The following is a 21,903-nucleotide window of genomic DNA, read 5'->3' on the forward strand; positions in this document are numbered from 1 at the left end:
GCAGGGTTTGCTGGTGCCTAAAGCAGGCTAACATTTTGTAAGTATCTATTTTGATGGAATGGACTTTTCACTGAGTATTAAAATTACTAGTGATTTTCTTAATTTAGAATTTTAGTTGCTATAAGTCACCATTGCTTATCTGTTTATTGTGTTTACTGAACAAGGCAGTCCCTAGTTAATAGTCTCAAAGCCCAGAGACAAATGCTGCTGAAGACAGAAAAGGAAATAATGATTGTACTACATGCACAGCATCGTAGACATCCAGGCAATCTGATCCGCATGTTTTTACTGATTTTAACACATCTACAATGTATACAGAAGAAGGGAAAGCATTTCAATTATATTTAATAGTAAACAACAGTAACAGTGTAATAAGCTTGTGATGAATTTTTAATCAACACAGAAGGCATACTAAAATATGCAGTAGTGCTGTAACATGTATTATACATACATATATATATATATATATATATATATATATATATATATATATATATATATATATATATATATGGCTTTCCATTGAAAAAGTAACTGTTTTGTGATTCACCCAACCAAGTGTGATCAATAAATGTCACAAAAAAGTCAAACGCAAACTCCAGTCATTCTTTAAAACACGATGTAATGTGCTTTTGCATATATAACAATTCCAAGATTGTTATACATCGGGGATGCAGATGACTTGTAGGTTTTACCTTAAACAATTATCAGTGCAACCAATCCTAGCACTCTGCTACTCTAGGAGCAATCTGGTTGCACGCTGAGCAGGGTTGCTTTATTGGAAAACCTACACTATTACAGCTATCACTAATCCATGGTCTACCAGCACAGCCCACTCACAGCAACCCACTCCATTCCCCAATAAAAATCACAGTAAAAAACTACTATCATAAGTGGGCAGTTTCCCATCATCTCTCTGGCCATCCTGGTGGACATGAGCATCCTGAGGCAATGTAGCAATTCTCTGATCTATACTGGCAACCACCTACCCCTAAAACAAACTAATACCATGTTTGAGAGATGCAGTAACACTATTAAACTGGAAGCAAGAGTCTTACATAAATTCAAATATAATGCCAAACAGGTTGTCAGCACACACACACACACACACACACACACACACACACACACACACACACACACACACACACACACACACACACACACACACACTCACTGACCACTTCCCACACCAAATGAGGACTTGACAGATAAACGCACATATTTGGAGGTACTGACTAGTAACTTAAACCCACATATGCAGAGGTACTGACTAGTAATTTATCAAAAGTCCAGAGACCTCCTAAATGCAGCCTTCAAAAACTACATACAGCCAACACAACAACAACCATAGCACATAACATCACACTACACCAAGTGTCTCAAAAAACAAGCGCATATATTATATTTCACCACTAAACCCAACATACTAGTCATAGGTCATTCCATAGTGAGATACATGGATGCCCCCCTCACCAGGCTGGACAAGGAGGTGGTTACAGTTTGCTACCTGTCAGGTGCCAGGATCCTTCAGGCCACTCAAGCAGATAGGCCACACAAGCATTTAGCTTACTCGACCACAAGTACTGGTATGATTCTGTCATAGTCCATGTGGGTGTGAATGGCCTGAGACATACCTCCCTGGATTATGTAGTGACATGACTGAGCTCTCAGATTATGTGTCATAGGCAGGTATGAGCCTAGCAGCATTCTACCATCAACAAGAATGATGTCACAATACAAACAAAAAATGATTGACATTAACAACTGGCTAAATTTCTGTTGTCAAGCCAAGGAAATCCAATATATGTCAGCCTAGGAAGAAATGGTCAACAGGCCATGCTGCTTTGCCAGAGATGGTCTGCACCTGTCCCCTCTAGGCTTTTGGATACTGGCAAAGGCATTATTACCCCATATTGTGCCTTTTTAGGCAGTGTCAAAGTAACCAACCTCCTAATGTAGCAAAATCTACTCTGGATAGACTCAGGGTACTGCTGCTCAGTGCTGTCTGCCTTAACAAGAAACTGCAGTCTCTGGAAGCACCTCTTACCTTTGAAGATGCTGACATCTGTGCAGTCTCTGAGACATAGTTGAAACCCCTGGAAAGCGCCATTCAGGATTACACCAATTTCCATACATTCAGACCACAAACTGAGTGGGAAAGAACCAAAGGAGGAGGGGTATCCATCTTTATTAAGGATAACTACACTTTGAGACTGGTCAAACAGTATGACTCTTTTGAGCTACTCCATATCCAAATAACCATAGGCAAAACCCCCTACCACATCATCACCAGCTACAGGTTCCCCACCATGAACCTGTAAAAGCATAACAGGTACCTGGACTTACTGGAGTCAATTACCATGCAGCCACACACCTTACCCTTGGGTGAATTTAATTAGCCTACCATTGACTGGGGATCCTATATGAACACAAACATGCATGCTCAGAGATTCTTGGATGTTGTCAGTGCAAATACCCTAGAACAGCTAGTCAGCACACCCACAATGGATTCAAATATCCTAGACATAATTCTCAATAAAATGGGGGAGCATTGCACCCCCCCCCCCTCCAGGGTGATATCCTTTCTGGTAAGATTGGATCATAAAAAAATCCCCTTTGAAATAATTGCAAGGTCAGATACTCCATGAAGAAAAAAATAAAATAAAATAAAATAAAAACTCTTTAAGAATTTTCCATGACAAATTACCTCTTACTAAGTGTGGCCATAAGAAATGTCAGAGCCACCTCTGACCACAGATAGCATGACTCCTGTGCAGAGGTGTACACCAACTCCCTGTACAACTACTTGAGCAGTTGTACAGAATCAGCTGTACCCAACTGGATTAATACCAGGTCTTGTCGGAAAAACAAGCCACTCTGGTAGCCCCCTGGGTATAAACAGGCTATACAACAAAAGAAAGGGTTTTGATGACTTCTATGTGAACTGTATAGTGGCAACTTTAATATAAAGAATCATAGGAAAAATATATAGTGTGTTTGGGTCACAAAGAAATGTGTCAAGTGGTTTAATATGTTTCTCTCATAACCAAAGGAAAAGAATGTCTTTGCTCTGAACCTACTCACAGAAAAATAATTATTTTGTTAGTTAATAGTGATAAGGCAAACATGCAATCTGATTACACTCTAAAGTAATTTTTTGGGAATATGATTGTTATATCCCATGTGTTTTGCAGTGCAAATGCTGTGTGACTTCATAGAGAATCTGTTACAAAAATACAACTCTTCTCAGCAAAAATACTCTAACCAGAAAAGAAAATCATGTTTTAATAACCTGTAAATTATGTATTTGAGAAACAATTCAAATATGACAGATACAGCATGATTTAGTTCTCATCTTTTAATAATGCATTTCATGTAATGTCCAAACACAGGAGGGAACTAACTCAGCAAAGGAAAAAATCCCTTACTAGTCTAAACAAATTAGAGCTCTAAAGAAGTCATCCAAAGTGAATTACTAAGCAAAATAGCTTCCCTAGCTAAATAAAATCACCAGGCATTTTTAACTATGTCTGAATCCTTAAGGAGAATACCCAGCTATGCAGAGAGCTGCTTGTAGATGGTACCACCCATACTTAGAGGAAATAGCCAGTGTGATAGCAGACAGATCTGGATCAAACTTCAACTCCCCCCATCTCCACAGTATACTGGTCACCACTCCACTGCCTATTATACCTAGAGATCAAGTCATAGCTACACTCTCTAAGGCCAGGAACACGGCATCAATGGGACCAGACAACATTTAGTTTGCCTTTTAAATAGCTTAAAACATGACATAGTTTATCCACTTGAATCGTTACATAACCACAGCCTTAGGAATGTATTCCAGCAGAATGGAGGACAGCCACAGTTGTCTCTCTGCACAAAGGGAGACCGAGAGCCAACACTGTAACTTATAGACCCATAAGCCTGACTAGCCTCATCTGCAAGGACATAGAAAATATAATTCTGGATCTTATTAACAATAACATAATTAACCACCAGACTCTGGACACAACCCTGTTCAGATTAATTAAGGCTAGATCGTGTCTGTTAAACCTAGTTCTTTGAGAAAGTTACCAAGGCCATGGGCAAGGGAAGGACTGTGAATACTGTCTACCTTGACCTGGCTAAATCATTAAACACTATCCCCCACTCAGCTATTACACAGAAACTCTCACATTTGGGAATTAATCCCTGTGCCACTGAGAATTAAACCCTACATCACCAGCCAAATGGCTCATTGACAGGACACATACTGTCAAAGTGGGCAAATTTGCATCCATCAAAATGCAAGTTACCAGTGATGCTGCATCTGTTACTGTTTGGAATTTATTTTTCAGAAGTTCGGGGAATGTGGATGACCTGTGGATGACAAAGTTTGCAGAAGACTGTAAATCGGTAGCAATCATCGAGTCCCACAGTGATGCCAATATAGGTTCATAGGTGGTTACTGGACTATTGATCTGAGGGTCATTATAAGCCTAGCTGTGTGTACCCAGTATAATACTAGAGAAACCCAATATAAAGGATCTTACTTAAACTCAAGATCTTAGTTAGCAATGACTGCCTATATCTAGGAGGGTCATAGGTGAAATCCCTGGCAGGATTACGGTTTCCCATCCCAGTCATCTAGGCTACACTTAAACAGGGTTATAGAGGGGTTTTGTCTGATGTGAACTGGTAGCCTGCTCCATAGAAGTGGCAACCTTTAAGAGACATATCTGTCTCTCCAGCAGGTCCTACGTCGCAGACCAGGTTAATGTCCCTTGAGTGGGTGACCCTTGTTCCATTCGACTTGTGGACATGCAGCATTTCTATTAGGTTTGGATCTGAGATTGCTCTGTAGGCCAGACACAAGTCTCCTCTAAGTAGTCTGTATGCTATTGAAAACAGTGACAATGACTTCAATCTCCCACTGTATGACGTGTGCTAGAGACCCTGAATTTTCTTGGTCAGAAATTTCTGAGGTTTCTCAAGTTGCTGCAGGTGCCTGGTATGGTACATATCAAAGGGAGCGTTGTATTCAGTTATTGGCCTGATGAGGTCAAGTACAGTGGTGTTATAATCTTTTTTGCTCTTGAGGCAATGCCTTTGCTAATGAGATGTGTGACGTAGAATGTCTTCCTTACCACAGTGAATACACGGTGGTCAAATTTTAGGTTACAGTCAACTTGCGTTCCCAAGTCACTCATTGTTGACTTGTTATTTAGGGTATTATTATTTATATGACAGTCTGCATGGATATCATTTTTACTGAAGGGGATGATAGTGCATTTTTTAGCACTGAGTTTGAGTCCATGGCTTTGGCACCAATCATTGGTTTGTGCAAGTCCATCTTGAAGTATATTGCCATCATTTGGGGATTCAGTGATTGGATCTAGTTTGCAGTTGACAGAAAACTTAGTCAGTTACAGCCCCTCTGTTTTGGCCTGAACTTCCGATAAGTATAGTCCAAACAACAGGGAGCCCAGCACTGACTCCTGTGGAACCCCACTGGTGATAGGTCTGCTGGTTGAGGTAAAGTCCCCAATTTGACTAAATGTGTTCTGTCACTTAGCCAGTTAGCAATCCACCTGATGACATAAGGGCTGATATTCAACTGGGAGAGTTTATCAATGATGCTTGAATGAGGGATTGTGTTGAAGGCCTTGGCTAAGTTAAGGTAGACTGTATTCACAGATTTGACTTCGTCTATGGCTCTGGTGATGTTTTCAAAGTCCACCAGGTTTGACAGGTTTGACCTGCCTTTGACAAAATCAGAATGTTGGATCAAGGGTTTGGAGATCACATATATCCTTATTTATAAGGTCCTTGATGATTTATTCCATGGCCTTACTGATAAAGCTGGTTAAGCTTATGGGTCTGTTGTTCCCAGGGTCTGTTGTTGTATCCTCTTTATGTAAGGGGGTGATGGTTGTTGTTTTCCATTTAGCAGGGACAAAACCAGTACTCAGGCTATGGTTAAAGAGAGTACCTAATGGAGTTGCTTTAGATCATTTAAAATGCAACCTGGGCTGCCATCTGGTCCCATAGAGGCTTTGTTTTTGGCCTTAATGACTTGCTCTTTGGAGATGCCATGTGGGGGAGATGTAGAGGGAATGCTTTGTGGAATATATGGAGGAGACATGGAGGTGAAATTTTCACCAAACCTGTCAGCTAATAGATTAGCTATTTTTTGCAGGATCAGTGTGTGTGATGCCATATACAGATATACTGCAGAAAGGATTAACATGGACAAATGATTGGTGCCAAAGCCATGGATTGACACTAAATGCAAAAAATGCATGACTATTCCATTTTTGAAAGCTAATACTCCTCCTAATTACAATACAGACAGCACCCCCTTAACAGAAGACCTAGCAGTATAAGACCTGGGTACTCAGGTTGACAACAATCTGAATTTTCACCACCATGTGTCCACAGTGGTGAGGAAATCCTTCTATGTGACACACTTCATAAGTAAAGGCATAGCATCTAGTTCTAAGGTTGTTATAATTCCATTGTATTTGGCCCTCATCAGAACAATAACTGAGTACAATGCACCATTTTGCATGTACCTAACCAGATACCTGCAACACACAGAAAGATTCCAGAGGTATATCACCAAAAAACTACAGGGTACACAAAACAAATCCTAAGTGGAAAGACTGAATGCCTTATCACTGTATTCTGTCTCCTACAGGCTACTAAGGGCCATCTGTGTCTGACTTACATGGCAGTCTTTGACCCAGCCCTAATGGAAATGTTACACATTTGCAAATCAAACTGCAAGAAGGTCACTCACTCTAAGGTTCTCAACCTTGCCTCTGACATGAACAAATCATGCTGGAGAGATAGATACATCTCCTGGAGACTACCCTCCTCTGGAAGAAGCTCCCCATTCATGTAAAGCAGAGCTGCTCCTTAACCCTCTTCAGTGAAACCTGGATCAATGGATGGGTAATCACAAATTCATTCCTGGGGTGCAGCCCATGTCTCTTATGGACAGAGGCAGTCACAAATTCATTCCTGGGGCACAGCCCATGTCTCTTACGGACAGAGGCAGTCAGTAAGAGGCATTTGGTATTAGTTACCTACCACAGGCACATACCCTTGTGAAATTAGCTCACCCAACTATTGATAATTGGGTAATTCTGAATCCCTGGGATAAAGCAATCTCAATTGTTTGTGCAAAAATTATGTTGCAATTTAGTCACACTACTATTCTTATGTAAGGGTTATGATCACTAGTATGTTAGCATCTTGTCCTTCTTTCACTAGTGTGTTGGTAAGAAGCTTAATACCTGCTTAGCTCCAAGTTTATGTTTTGGACCATAAGTGTTGAACTTTCTGCATTTTGAGTTCCGATCAGTTTTGTTAATATGAAACATTAAAGAACCTCACAACCATGGCAAACAATTTATTTTAGGAATTGGCAAGCTAAATGCTTTCTCAAAAATGCTTCTTCAGGTCAACAAAACAGTTAATACCAAACTTTAAAGTTACATATCCAATCACATGTTTTTGATCATTCTTATTACATCATGCACATAAGGAAATTGACCAGAAAAATTTTAATAATTTTAAAATTCAAAAGGTAGCTACCCCAGCGACCAAAGTTAATCATGATATCTGCCTCTCCGTCCATAACTCTAGTAAATCTCAGAGGTGTGTAATCACTCCAGACTTGAAAGGCACGTGCAAAGGCATCATCCACAGTCTCTGAGTCCAGGTCTGGTGTGTATCCCAAAATCCTTAGGGAAAAAGGAAAAATAAATATTAATCAACTTTAAATAGTCATAGTCGATGAAAAGATATTATGAATAATATCTTAAGTATCACAAGGTGGTTATATTCATCAGAGGAGTATATGTATATTTTATTTAAAGCCCTGCCAGCCGAGATACTTCCAGGTAATTTAATGTAGTGAGTTAATTACTGTATTTTTTTTTTACATAGTTATGAATTTGGTCTTGGACCACAAATGAAAATTTCTCTTGCAATTAATGTATATATTTAACAAATAAAAATAAATAAATAAACCAAGAGTTAAATGCCATTCTTCATATCCTGTTTCAACAGTTTCATTTTGCAGTCAGGTCACGTGACCTAAGCAGTACAAAGATGGTACACCACCTCATTTCCTCTTGGCTTATTCCTTCCTCTCCCAAATCTTCTTCTTCACCAAATCATCTTCTGATTTCCTGCACATGTGGCTGAACCAACGTAATCTGCTCTCCATACCCTTCCCTGCATTTGGGCTTACCAAAAGACCATGTGCAGAAACAGTAGTTCACCCAGAAAGTTTCTTTCTTTCTTTATATACCTGTTTCCATCCTTACTTTCAAAGCATGCCCTGATTTAGTATATTGTTCTTTTATGTTTAAACGTTGAGACAAGCCTTTCATATTCATTAAATACTGCTAAACAGTTTTTGATATATCTGGTGACTGCAGCTTTCATAAAAGAATTGAGTGTGTCTTTTATTTTAGAAAGGTTTCATCTTTTTAAATACAATGATAAAAAATAGAAATGTAACAGGTAGTAAACAACATCTAAATAAATAATATAACTATACTCAGAATTATCATTATCACTAAAAAGTTCTCCTTTTTTCACATTTTTCTACATTGGGTTGGGGTGTTACATCTACTGTCATTACCTCTCTCAGTTACTGACTGTTGCAGGTTTTCTCTCATGTATTCCATAGGTTCATAGGTACTTTCTAGTCTACTGATATGTGAGGATCTTAAGAAGCTTAGCCCTACGTTCCCATGATAATTTCTATCCCTTACATTTTGCATTCAGTAACCGAGAGATGGGCTGAACAAGCATATGCTGGGATGTTTACATGTTTCCCCTATCCATAGGTTCATAGGTGTGTACTAAGCTAATGGCCCTGGAGCCTTTACAAGCCTAGGCCATAGGATTACCCTGGCATCATGCTACCTGACCTTAGTTCCCAGTGCATCTGTCGATTAAACACTGGAGTGATCCCTGGGGTGAATTTTCCATTTCCCATTCACTCGTCAAGATTCAAGAGGGCCAGTGAGATGCTATGTTTGACATGTTTGGGAAGTCTATTCCATAGCATGGGCAGTCTCTGGGTTATGAACCTGTTCCTCTAGTATGTTCTGTTGATTGTGGTAATGAGCTTGAGGTCTCTGGAGCATGTGGTGTGGAGGGATTGGGATTTCTTTAGATGTAGCATTTCTAACAGAGCTGAGTCAGACACAGCTTTGTAAGTCAAGCAGAGATTGCCTCTAAGTAGGCGATATGAGACAGAGAATAGTTGGAGTTTTTTGAGTCTGTCTATATAGGACAAGTGTTTAAGACCTAGGATCTTGTTTGTGAGGTACTTTTGTGGCCTCTCCAGTTGTTGCAGGTGTCCAGTGAGGTACATGTCAAATGGGGCATTGTACTCAATGACTGTCCCAATGAAGAAAGAGTAGAGGGAGACAATGACCTCTTTCTTCCTGGATCTAAAACCCTTAGTAATGAGATTTGCCACATAGAAGAACTTTCTGACCACAGTGGCAATTTGGTGGTCAAAAGAGAGGTTGTTGTCAACCTGTGTTCCCAGGTCTTTTGTGTTCAGTGGGCTACCATCGATGTGGTAATTCATGGAAACCGGGTTTTTCCCAAAGGGGATGATGACACGTTTTTTGGCACTGAGCTTAAGGCCATGGTTCTGACACCAGTAGTTGGTCTCAGTGAGGTCTTTCTGTAGGATGTCAGCATCTTGCAATCATTTGTGAACTTTGTCAGCCAAAATCCCTTTGTGTTGGCTTGGACTTCAGAGCAGTAGATACCAAACAGGAGAGGACTCAGGACCAAACCATGTGGGACTGTGTAACTGGTCAGAAGTCTGACTTGGAGTCAGCTACTTTCACACTGTGGGTTCTATCTGTGAGACAGTTTGCAACCCACCTAGTGATACAGGGGTTGATGCCTAGCTTAGTGAGTTTTTCTATGATTCCTGAGTGGGGAATGGTATCAAAGGTCTTGGCTGGACCAAGGTAGGCTGTATGAACCACTTTGCCTTCATCCACAGCTCTGGTGACTGACACAAAGAAGTCAACCAGGTTGAGCAGCCATGATCTACCCTTCACAAAACCAAACTGTGTGGGATCCAGAGTTTGGAGATTCCCTATATCCTTGTTTATTAGGTCCATGATGATGTGTTCCATAACTTTGCATATCAGACTAATCAGACTAATGGGGCAATAGTTCCCAGGGTCTGTAATCACTCCTCCTTTGTGGAGAGGGATGACTGCAGCAGTGCACCATTTGGTAGGGGCAAAGCCTGAGGTGAGGCTGTGACTGAACAAGGCACACAGGTGAGGTGCCAGTTCACTCTGTAGGTCATGTAGAACATAGCCAGGTATATTGCCAGGTCCCATGGAAGCTGTATTCTTGGCTTTGGACAGTGCTGTTTTAACCTGTGCAGCAGTAATACTGGGTGCCTGACAATCTACTGGTATTGTGATTGGTCCTTTGTCAGGGGAGAGAGGGGTAAAGTTGGCACTGAATCTGTCGGACAGTATATTTGCAATATCTGTTGGCTTCGTATAGGAGGTTCCACTGTGCAGTAGCTCAGAGCAAATCTGCATATTGCAGTGGAGATTCTTTAACTAACTATAGAAGGCCTTGTGGTTATCTTTACTATCTGCTGCAATTCTGTTTTCATAGCTAGCTTTAGAGGATTCGATGAGGGATCTCAACTTTTTGTTGAGACTGATAAGGGAGTTTTTCCAGTCTTGGGACTTCACCTTATTCTGCATCAGCTTCCTCCTTCTGTTGTAGAGTTTTTTATGGCAGGGGGCTGTGATACCTGTGCACTGACCCAGTAATCAAGGGGCCTCAATCCTCACCACTAGCACCAGTAAGGGGCATCCACATTGGGAAAGATAACAAGTACACATCCAGAAAGGTACAATTTCCCTTAAGAGCACACAGAGCTCACAGTAAGTCTGGGGTTGGTTTCTCCCTTTCTCTCCAGATCCTCAATAAGACTCCCCACTGACACAGCTATAGGGTACAGATCTCAGCCGAATAGTCAAGCCAAAACCTCCAGTGCCTTCTCTGTCCTACCAGTGCTTCGTGTCCCTGCCCAAGTAGCTGACACACACATGCTTTGAGATTTGGTTTATATACAAACATGCAGACACACCTGGGGAAAGCTGGCACAGGTTCTCCAGCTATGCCCCCTCCTGCCAGGCTATAAGGTAGTAATCACTGCCACCAACTACTCTTCTCAGCTACTAAAAAGGCACGTACCAAAGGGTGCCCAATTATTACTGTGCAATATTATTATCCAATTAGTAAGTGTGACAAACAGTAAGTCTTATATGGAGTGGCTTTGTACAGTATCACTATATATATATGCAATATACTCTAGAGCTTAAACTATCTCTGCACTAAACAGCCACAGTTGAAAGGTTTAAAATATTTAATAATAAATAATAAAAACACCAAGACAAATCTTCTCAATTCAATACAGTGCTAGTCAAGAGTTCAGAGATCACAGGGAAATGCTTAAGATAATACTGTAGAATAGTCTAACATAAATATAGAAAACAGCTAGACTAAATCTGATTAAATTCCTATCTAACTCTAAGAGCAATCACAGTTCTAAATAAAGTTACATATAGAGCAAAGGCAGAGTACTGGTGTGTGATTTCTTCAGACAAAATCCAAAAATGCTCTGATTATCTTTCTCTCTGAAAAGGTCTTAAAAATAATGCATCACTGCTGACTCATTTTAGATTACATCATTCTTCTCTGGTTCCCAGGTTGACAGAAACTAACATTTCTTTTATCTTGCATCTGGCCAGGAAACTACAGCAATAAAAGACATTATATATGTAAAATCTACCAATTAACTTTGGTCTCAAAACAATAGAAGGAATTACTCAGTCCAGACATTATGTCTCTGAGCTTTGAGATCAAACAGTCATACAATGCTTGATTTATCAGATTTCCTCCAGCAGAGTGCACTGTGATTGCATTTTTGAAGTTCAACATTTAACACAGTTTTCTTACATTTAAGAGGACAAATCTGTGGATTATCTTCATATTTCCAATGACATAGAATTATGTACAAAATTCTATTTAGCTAGGCTGGCAGCCTTCACATATCTTCACAGGGACCACTAGATTGGCTCCATTTCTTTGGAGGAGAGCATCTTGGTTCTATTGGGTATGGCGAGATCCATGCATTTGTGTAGGTGTTCATACAGTGCATTGGTTTATGATTCAGTGGTCAAGCAACTATTCTCCATTTCCATTAGTGCCATGAAGTTCGCCACCTCTGTTTTTAGGAGCCCAAAGTTAACTTTGGAGAAGTTTTTCATGGTGGTTACCTTTGTGGCTGGTGGGAGTGGGAGGGATGTGGATTTCCAAGGTGATTAGTTTGTGGTCGGATCTAACCAGGGAGGAGTTGACTATTGGTGTAGAGCAATGGTCACCCATGTTAGTAATGACCAAGTCAGTATGTTGCTACCTCTAGTAGGGGTAAGAACGAGCTGGTCCAGGGCAATATAATTAATGAATTCTAGGAAATGTTGGGCAAGTGTATTGGTGCATGAGTAGTTTTCCCAGTTAATGGAGGGGTAGTTGAAGTTGCCCAGTATGAGAGTGTTAGCTTGGACCCTGATATTCTCCAGGGTGCTTAGGAACATGGAGTGTGAGTCTTGGGACATGGTTGGGGACCTATAGCAGGCTACAACTGAATTGCTGTCTTATTCAGTGTTAGCTGCACTTGAAGTATCTCTGATGCATTATGTTTGGTTACCAGTCTGGAGATATTCGCATCCTTTATAAATATGGAAACACCACTGCCTTTGGAGCTTCGGTCCAAGTTCTGTGGCCGAAAGGTCTGGAATTAGTTATAGTCTGGTAGATAGCCTGGTAGTACAGGAGTGCTTTCTGCTGCTCTGAACCAGGTCTCTGTTACAGCACAAATGTCAATGTTCTCCATGAGGTCAAGGATGTTAAACCAGGGGTGAATTTGCTGTTGTCCATCCACTCATCCAAATATTAATAAATTAAGAGATGTTTCCATAGAAGTGATATTCTTTATGATTCATACCTGTACTGATTTGACAGTTGGCACAGAGGATTAATGCTATGAGCTGTAGTTCTAGTGGTACAGGGTTTGATTCTTTCAGCCCTCATTTGCCTACTGTATGACCTTGAGCATGCCCCTTAATCAAACTTTCCTCCCATGTTGCCCCTAACAAGGCACTTTGTGTTCAGTGGGCCTACCTCAATAAGTTGGTGTTATTATTACTTCAACATGTTCTATTTATTTTGCAAAACAGTTTGGGATCCCTTGAGTGGGTTTTTATGATACAATTGTAGTTGTGAATGTGTAATGGGTCTGACAGAGGATTTGTTGAAGCTCTATATGCTGTACACAGATTGTCTTTTAGTAGCTTGCTTAATACAAAGAGGAACAAGGCTTTCAGATAGTCTGCTTGTTTTTTATGATTTAGGCCCTTGACAGGTTTAGTGAGGAAACACTGTGATCATTCCAGTTTTGACAAGTGTTTGGACAGGCACATATCAAAAAAGGCTGTACTCAATGATCAGCTTAATGAGTGCTGAATACAGTGGAGCATTTACATCCGTGGATCTGGATGCAATGTTTTTAGATATAAGTTATGCAATGAAAAATGTCTTCCTCACAACGGTAGATACATGGTAATCAAAGGACAGTTCATTGTTGACATAGGTTCCTAGATCCCTAACTTTTGGATGAAATTTCAGGGATGTATTGTCAGTGTGAGAATCACAAAGAGAGTCATGCTTGTTGAAGGATACAATTATACACTTCTACTATTTTTGTTTGTACATTGGAGCCTTTCTTTCCAGGCCTCTGCTGAAAATGAGTCCTCTGCCCAGTCAGATTTTCCTGGTAAAAAAAACAATAAATAAACAAAATACATTTGGTTTTAGTCAGTGGTTTTGACAACAGCTATCTATTTGGAACAGATCCTTTTGGAGGCTCTTGGTGTCCTCCTGAGAGTTTATGATGACACCAAGTTGGTAGTCATCTGCAGACTTTACTCCGATAATTACAGGTCTTTTGGAGAAGATAGAGCCCGTCCCCAACTTCCTAGGTTATTATCCAGTCTGCTGTCCAATGAGTTACAAAGGGATTGACATTTAACCCTAAGAGATTGAGAAGCATTTCTTAGATAATTAGAATGTATATTATGATATAGCTACTAAAATCATATGAATGTTTTTCATTACAAATGCCAGCATATTGCAGTGAAGCAGTTTTGCTTGATGTGCATTTCTCCGTATGTACAAATCAGAATTTGGATGTAAGGTATAATCAAAAAAAGAAACCCACTATAAAAAGTAAAAGATTAAAAAAGTACTTGTCCCAGTACTATTAGTTTTTTTAATTTTATTTTTAAGTGCTATATTGATGCCGTCTCATGCAGTTTAAGGACAGGATGTCAGTCACAGGTTTGGAACTCAGCTACAGTGTGGAGCATTGTGGGTATGAAACAGCTGCTTGGCAACAACGATCACATGATAGTGTAGCTTAAGATAAACATGGGGCAGAAAGTACAGCTGTAGGACATAGTATGCATCTCATAGTACATTCCTAAAATAGATACTGAGATTTCATGTCTTGCACAAATCATTACTCCATTCTCAAGGTGAACTTCTTGACATCTGTTTTTGAATATATAGCAATTTGTTTATAATCAGATAACCACTCATAATCCTCTGTGTTTTTTCCCACAATTTCAGAGTGCTCCATTATACTATTTATATGGGTTTGCGTCTTACCACAGCTACCAGTAAGTTTGTCTGAATGCTTTTTTGATTTTATTCATGAAAAGTTGAAATTAAATTATTACCTGTAGGTAAGATCATTTTTTTCCCATTTAGGCCGGCCAGGGAAAAAGTTGTAGTTTGCGAGATCTGGGTTACCACAGCGGGGCTTCTTCATTGTTTCAATGGTTTTCTGGTCCATCTCTCCAGTTTGTGGCAATCCAAAAAACTTCTGCATCTGTTTCAGAGTATCTTTAAGTACAAACAAGTTGCACTTTTCTTTTGGACACCCATAGAATTTATTTAGATATTGCTTGAAAAAAATAAATAAAAGGAAACATTTTAGTAAATCTTTATCTGTTAATGCAATATTTTTTTATATTTGACAGATACACAATAGTTAATGTTATAAGTTTTCAAGAAAAAAATAGTAAGGACTGCATCCGACAGTATTTCTGTTACAAACTTTATGTTTGCTGTCTGTATGTGACAATAGGAATCATTTAGTTTTCATGTGAAATAGTGTTTGTCATAATTCTGATGGCCCTTGTCTTCTACTTTGTGGGAGAGATTTGTTATTATGCATGCCACTCATGAGGTAGTTGTTTATGAGATAACTGATACAACCTCCTGCGGAGTACAAGGTATAAACATCTTACTCCCAATCCCTGAATATCCCACATGTAGTAATAAACAGGGAATGGTACTGTTTAATGAAGAACAGTTCTGTGATTCTCAGTTGATCATGGCTAGTTCTGCAAGTCTATTATTGTGTGGACAGACTGCAACCTTTCCCTAACATATACTGATGTCGGACATGATTACATATAAATGGAGGGCATAAGTGCCTGTCTTATTCATGATACTAGGGGACAAAACCTACCTCAGAAAAAAAATAAAGATTATTGATTGAGCATCTGTGAGACTATGCATCTATACCATCCACCTCATACTGGTGGAAATCCCAAAATTAGGCTTTGAGAAACCGATCTATAACCATCTATTTGTCTGGATTTATCTTAAATGTTCTTTCTGTGCCTACCTTTGTCTGTGCCCCTGTGTCTGTCTGTCTCACTCTCTCTGCCTTACAGTGTCACTCTTTCCATCTATATATCTAGTTGTATATGTTTTATTTGATAACACACTCTTGCAAAACCCATTGGAGAGCATACCACTAAACACTGATCCCTTGCACAATGTTTCCACTATAAAGCAGAGATAACATTACAATGAGTACTCTACTGTAAACCAAGGCAATATAATCCTATGACAAAAACAGGCAATACATAATCCCCATACCCTCCAATATGGGAGTCTTCCCCCACAGCTCACTTACTTACATATGTTAACTGCATGGTAGCACAACCATGATCACTGTGAAACACTGTTAAGCTGCTTTAATTTACTAAAGAATTGTCAACTATAGGAAAATCAAAAAATGTAGAACTTCATGACACAAGCATTCACCTCAAGCAATCATTAGAATGAATATTTGACAGCCAGCATGACTACCATATCTAACTACTTGCCTATCCATCTATCTATTTATCTGTCTGTCTGTCTATATTTAGCTATCTGTCTCCTTGTCTTTTTGCAAGAGTTATAATAAGTCTGAGACTCAATACTGTAAGCACAATCCTTTTCAAATAATAATGAAACAGTGAAACTTGCTGCTAAAAGTAAAAATGGTCACTCCACCTAGTACCCACCAATGTGAAGGGACTGTACCCTTAACCTCATGGTACTGAAATATAGTATCTATCTATCTATCTATCTATCTATCTATCTATCTATCTATCTATCTATCTATCTATCTAGCTAACTATCAACTATACAAGAAATTGCAAAGTTAAGACCACATGTGAAGTTAAGACCACATGTGAAGTGTATGGACCACAACCTCCACCTTGTGATATAGAATACCCATCGTATCACACAAGTGTCCTCCTGGGTCTAGCTTTTGTAGTTTTGACCCATTTCACTCCACGGTGTCCTTTGCAGACCAACACTTCAATTTAATTATGTTCCTTCTGCTCACCACCCTTGACAATGAAAGATTTCTTCCCTACCATTTTTTCTATTGTCATAATCTTTATTGATTGAAAATCTTCAGATGATGAATTAGCTATTAACAAAACAGTGAAACGATAATGCTGCAACAGTTGTTAGCCAAGAAAACTCCATCATCCTAACATATAACAAACAAAGAAAAAAACAGAACAAAAGACCATACAGGAAAAATTAATAACTCTGTAAATGCAACACCAAATATGTGTGTGTGTGTGTGTGTGTGTGTGTGTGTGTGTGTGTAAAACTCTATCCATATATATATATATATATATATATATATATATATATATATATATATATATATATATATATATATATATATATATTTGCCAACATTCTGATGTAAAACTCTATCCATATATATATATATATATATATATATATATATATATATATATATATATATATTGGCCAACATTCTGATTGTTCTCTCCACTCTGATTCATTAATCTCTCTGATCTCCTCAGTGGGGGCTGATCTAAAGGGGTCATGTCATTGGTGAACGGCCTGTTATTGTTTATCAGAAGGACACTTGTTTAAAAGCAATGACTGAAAGAATTTCTTCCAAGCCAGTCACTGGGAAGATATACAAATGTGGTCATTGTTCTCAGTGTAAGTTCATTTTTGAGGGCACGGAATATTTTATACATGGGTACGGAAATATCAAGTATAAAAAGCGATTTAATTGTGACAGTAAGGACATTATTTATGTTGCACTTTACCAATGTTGTACCAGTTTTTATATTGGTAAAACCATTAGACAATTCAGGTACAGGATTTATCAACACAGTTACGACATTAGTAAAAAGGATGAACAGAATGCCCTTTATAGACATCTTAAACATTTTCCTACTCATTCTTTTAAATTTTCTTTCATTGACAGTGTTGAATTTGATCCTCGAGGTGGTCCCTGTGATTTTTTCCTTGAATTTTTGGAGCTTAGGTGACAGCTCAGATGCAATGCTGCACTTTCCTCTGGTTTGAATGATATTTCCATTCCCAGCTTAGATCCATGTTTGCCATTTAAGCACACGCCTTCCTGCTGCTATTTGCCTTGTATATATGTTTTTATGTTATTTTATAAGTATGGTTCTTGTACATCAATTTGTATATGCCTTTTATGCATTTCTTATCAGTGTTGTATTAATCAATCAGTTATCTATGTGGCAATTTATGTGTATATTAATTAATTTGGGTTGGGTCTTCTGGGTATTTAAACTGACTGTTAAGTGTGTTTTCATATTCTGAAGAGTCCAGCCATTTGGCAGATAAAAGCACTCAATATATTAAATGTGCTTGGTTCAATTTCTACAGTTGCCTTTTTTGTTTTTACTGGTTTATCGTGAGGTTTATTTCATTCATGGTGCATAGTGGCAAAGCCCCCTCCCTCTCCATCTTGGTAATGCATGCTAACCTTAATCTGTTCCTAGCCCTATACCTACACCTTACATTAGGAAAAAAAAAAACTTCTGTTACACTACCACAATTCATAAAAATTAGTCTGAATGTTGTGGTAATGGTTTTGGTTTAAAGATCAAAATTGGGGACAAACTTCTGTTTATGGTGAAGTAGTAACAAATGTTAGTAGGTCAACCAGATGGGGAAAGTTTAGAATATAATTGCTCAGAAGCGCTGCCCAAAATTTTGAGAAAGCCACATGACAATCTCTATAAATAAGTGATGATGTCTGTGAGAATGGTGGTAGCTTGTAAACTACCCTTATGGAGAGGATAGGTCAGTGTCTGTGAGAATGGTGGTAACTTGTAAACTACCCTTATGGAGAGGATAGGTCAGTGTCTGTGAGAATGGTGGTAGCTTGTAAACTACCCTTACTGAGAGGATAGGTCAATGTCATGAGAATGGTGGCAGCTTGTAAATTACCCTTATGGAGAGGATAGGTCAGTGTCTGTAAGAATGGTGGTAGCTTGTAAACTACCCTTACGGAGAGGATTGGTCAATGTCTGTGAGAATGGTGGTAGCTTGTAAACTACCCTTACGGAGAGGATTGGTCAGTGTCAGTGAGAATGGTGGTAGCTTGTAAACTACCCTTACGGAGAGGATAGGTGAATGTGGAGCAACAGCAGCAGAGGACCCTTCTGACAATTGCACAAGCACGGATACTGCCACAAATGAAACTCCTTTGGCCCAAAGCATGTGTTAGCTTCAAGAAATTGATGGCAAGCTAGATCTCTCTATCACCCAAACAGCAAAAAAGTTTTGAAGAAGTGAAGAGGGTTCTGTTCAAGCACTCAGTTGCAATTACTGATTTTCAGTGAGATGATAGGCAGCAAAATATTATCATAGTGAATGATCAAACAAAACTGGAACAGCTAGAGAGATGACTGGTGTAATTAAAAGCTAGAGATCACTGCATAAATATTAGGCCAATAGGTGTATCAGAGGGTAGGGAACTGATTAAGTTTGCCAAGCAGGTGTTGACAATGAATGGGACTACAAAAAGAGGTGTTAGTGGTTGAAAAAGCACAGCAGGATTTTGTACCTGGTAGCCCAGCAAATATGAAGCAACTGAGACAGTTCATCATTATATGTAGTACATACAAGCTAAAGGAACCAAGGGAAAAAACTTGTCTGTGTACAGGCCAGAGTTTTTACTGAGAAAGACTATAGAATGGAGACTTGTAGAAGAAGTGTGAAATCTTTTTATTTTTTTAATATTTGTTGACTGGGAAAGTCCAACTAGGACAGAGCTTATGTTCATCAGAGACCCAGGGAGAAATTCTCCAGACATATGCCTATGGGGTATGCGAGGAAACCCACATGAATGCAAGGAGGACAAGCAGACTCCACATAGAAGGCACCTCAGCCAAGAATCAAACTGGAGAACCTCTTTCTTTGAGGCGACAATATTAAACCCTGCAACACTTTACCTCCCAGTCTGTCCCATCAATTTAAATTTGTAGGGCAAAGAATTTATGGTTCAAGATGGTCTATAGAGCATTTTATAGATTTTCTTTCCTTTGGACATTAAAACTTTCCTGGATGTCAAAAAAGAAATGGACGTTTCAAGGGAAAGTGAGGCATTAGCGGAGACAGTAAATCAAGAAATAGAAGAGAAGGAGAAAACGGTGACTTAGAAAAAGACAATAAGTGGGAACAATATAATACACCAAAAATATCAGTTCTCACAAGAGAAACAAAGGTGTGAGACAAGTATTTGGATTAGTAACTATTATAACAGCCCAACGAATAATTACTTGACAAAGCAGGCCTGTTGTAAAAGTGGCAGCCAAATTATTATTAGCAATAACATCTGCTGGCAAGAAAGTGGCTATGTACATGAAGGGTAATATGAACATTACTTACTTACATGTATTTTGTGAATTGTACAACCTGGGAAAGGACTACATATGTAAAAAAGCAAATACTAAATTGCTTGATTAGGAAGTTTTATATTAGTAAAGTTTGTAAGTTAAATGTTGCAAGTCCAACCTCTCTGTCCAATGAAATGCTAAAATTTAGAAGGAATCAATGTAAGGGAAAAGTACATTTACATATATAAGAAGGGTTTACCTGAAACGGAGACAAGTAATACAAACATAAAAAAATGCTGAAATTATCATAATGGAGTGTAAATGGACTAGGAAACCCAACAGAAGTGTTGAGTACTCAAATCTGGCCAGCTCTTTATGTTCTGTGGCAGACAAATGAGTCTCTTGTAATAATGCTGTCTGCAAGGCTTCCCACTGAACATAGTTCATTGGCCAGATTTGAGTACTCAAAAGTTCTGTTGGCAGAAGGGAGACAAACAAGAAAAGGAGAGTCATTATATTATTAGAGAACTCCCTGCAATATAAGAAAATGGAGCAACTTAAAGATGATGATCTGAGGTACCGGAATCACCCCTATAAGACCTGAGAGAGATGAGTAGAAAGGTATTAAGCATAAGGTATGGCATAATAATTTGGGGAAGGGGTTTTAACACAATAACTACCTGCAGGGATGTGCAAGGAAGCCTCAAGAGAGTTCAGATACCCAGTACTGTTAAATATCATGTCATTAATAAAGATGATTACAATGGGTGACATACATATGAGAGAGGCTAATAAATCCACACCTTTTACTTACTACTCAAAGGTGGTGGACAGATACTATTGGCCTTAAAGCTCAGGAGGTCAGGCATTGAAGAATTTCATATGGGACAAAAACACATGCAACTGGTCATGTATGAGATGACTTAGTAGTTTACTTGTGCAGACCAGGACATCAGTTAAATGACCTTTGTACTATATTAGACCAACGTGGGAACTTGCTGGGGTACATGGTCAATGTGGAAAAAAAAACAAGCAATTCCGATGATTATCCAGCCTCAGTAAGTTTGAAGAAACTATACCTGAAAATGTGGGGGCATAAACACATTAAATACCTAGAATCAACTAGGCCACGACTCTTGGGGTAATAATTCAAGAAAACTCTTCATGCCTACTGAAGGAATTTATAGTATGGATTAGAAAAATGGAAAGTATTAATTTTAAGGTTTGAGCAAAAGATAAAAGATGTTTACTTTGCTATTAACACTATTATTATTTTCAGGCAATACTCCTTAATGCATAGGAGAGCTTTTATAGACTTACAAAATGTTTGCAAAGCCTTTAGATGGAGTGAGGAGAAGCCATGGATTGCTTGGGAAAGATTGCTTTTTAGCAGAGATAGGGGTGGACTAGTTGTCATCTACCTGAGAGTATATTAACATTCCTCTCTTATAAAAATGTTAACAGAGTGGCATTATGGAGCAAAGCCAGCTAAATGAATTACGTTAGCCAAGCAGACTCTATTACAACTATGAAATTAGTCTTCAGCTTGAGGATGTTAGATCTTTTAAAGGAGGTAGCAATGAGCTTTGACTAGTGAATTGAAAAAAGGAAATCAAAGGATGTGTGTGACTGGATTGCACCAATGGTGGCTGGAAACAGTTTGAAAGGGTCAGGTAATGACCTTATAAAATAGGTACAGACAAAGTTAGAAAAATTAAACTTGGAAGACATGCAAATAGTACAAAGCTTTATGCCCTGGGACACATTTAAAACAACATTT

General features: G+C 38.8%; 1 protein-coding gene across 1 annotated transcript in view; it reads right to left on the reverse strand.

Moving 5' to 3' along the window:
• Nucleotides 1–21,903, reverse strand: part of MMP2 (matrix metallopeptidase 2) — a 511,193-nt gene that overhangs the window by 384,203 nt on the left and 105,087 nt on the right. Inside the window, exons 2-3 of the mRNA XM_044082007.1 lie at nucleotides 14,868–15,094; nucleotides 7,588–7,736 (exon numbers count right to left, since the gene is read on the reverse strand). Of these exons, the coding sequence (XP_043937942.1) occupies nucleotides 7,588–7,736; nucleotides 14,868–15,094 (376 nt within the window). The remainder of the gene's footprint in view (nucleotides 1–7,587; nucleotides 7,737–14,867; nucleotides 15,095–21,903) is intronic.

This window comes from Protopterus annectens, chromosome 8.part1 (genome assembly GCF_019279795.1).
Source record: "Protopterus annectens isolate FY-2018-M chromosome 8.part1, PAN1.0, whole genome shotgun sequence".
Lineage (NCBI taxonomy): Eukaryota > Metazoa > Chordata > Ceratodontiformes > Protopteridae > Protopterus > Protopterus annectens.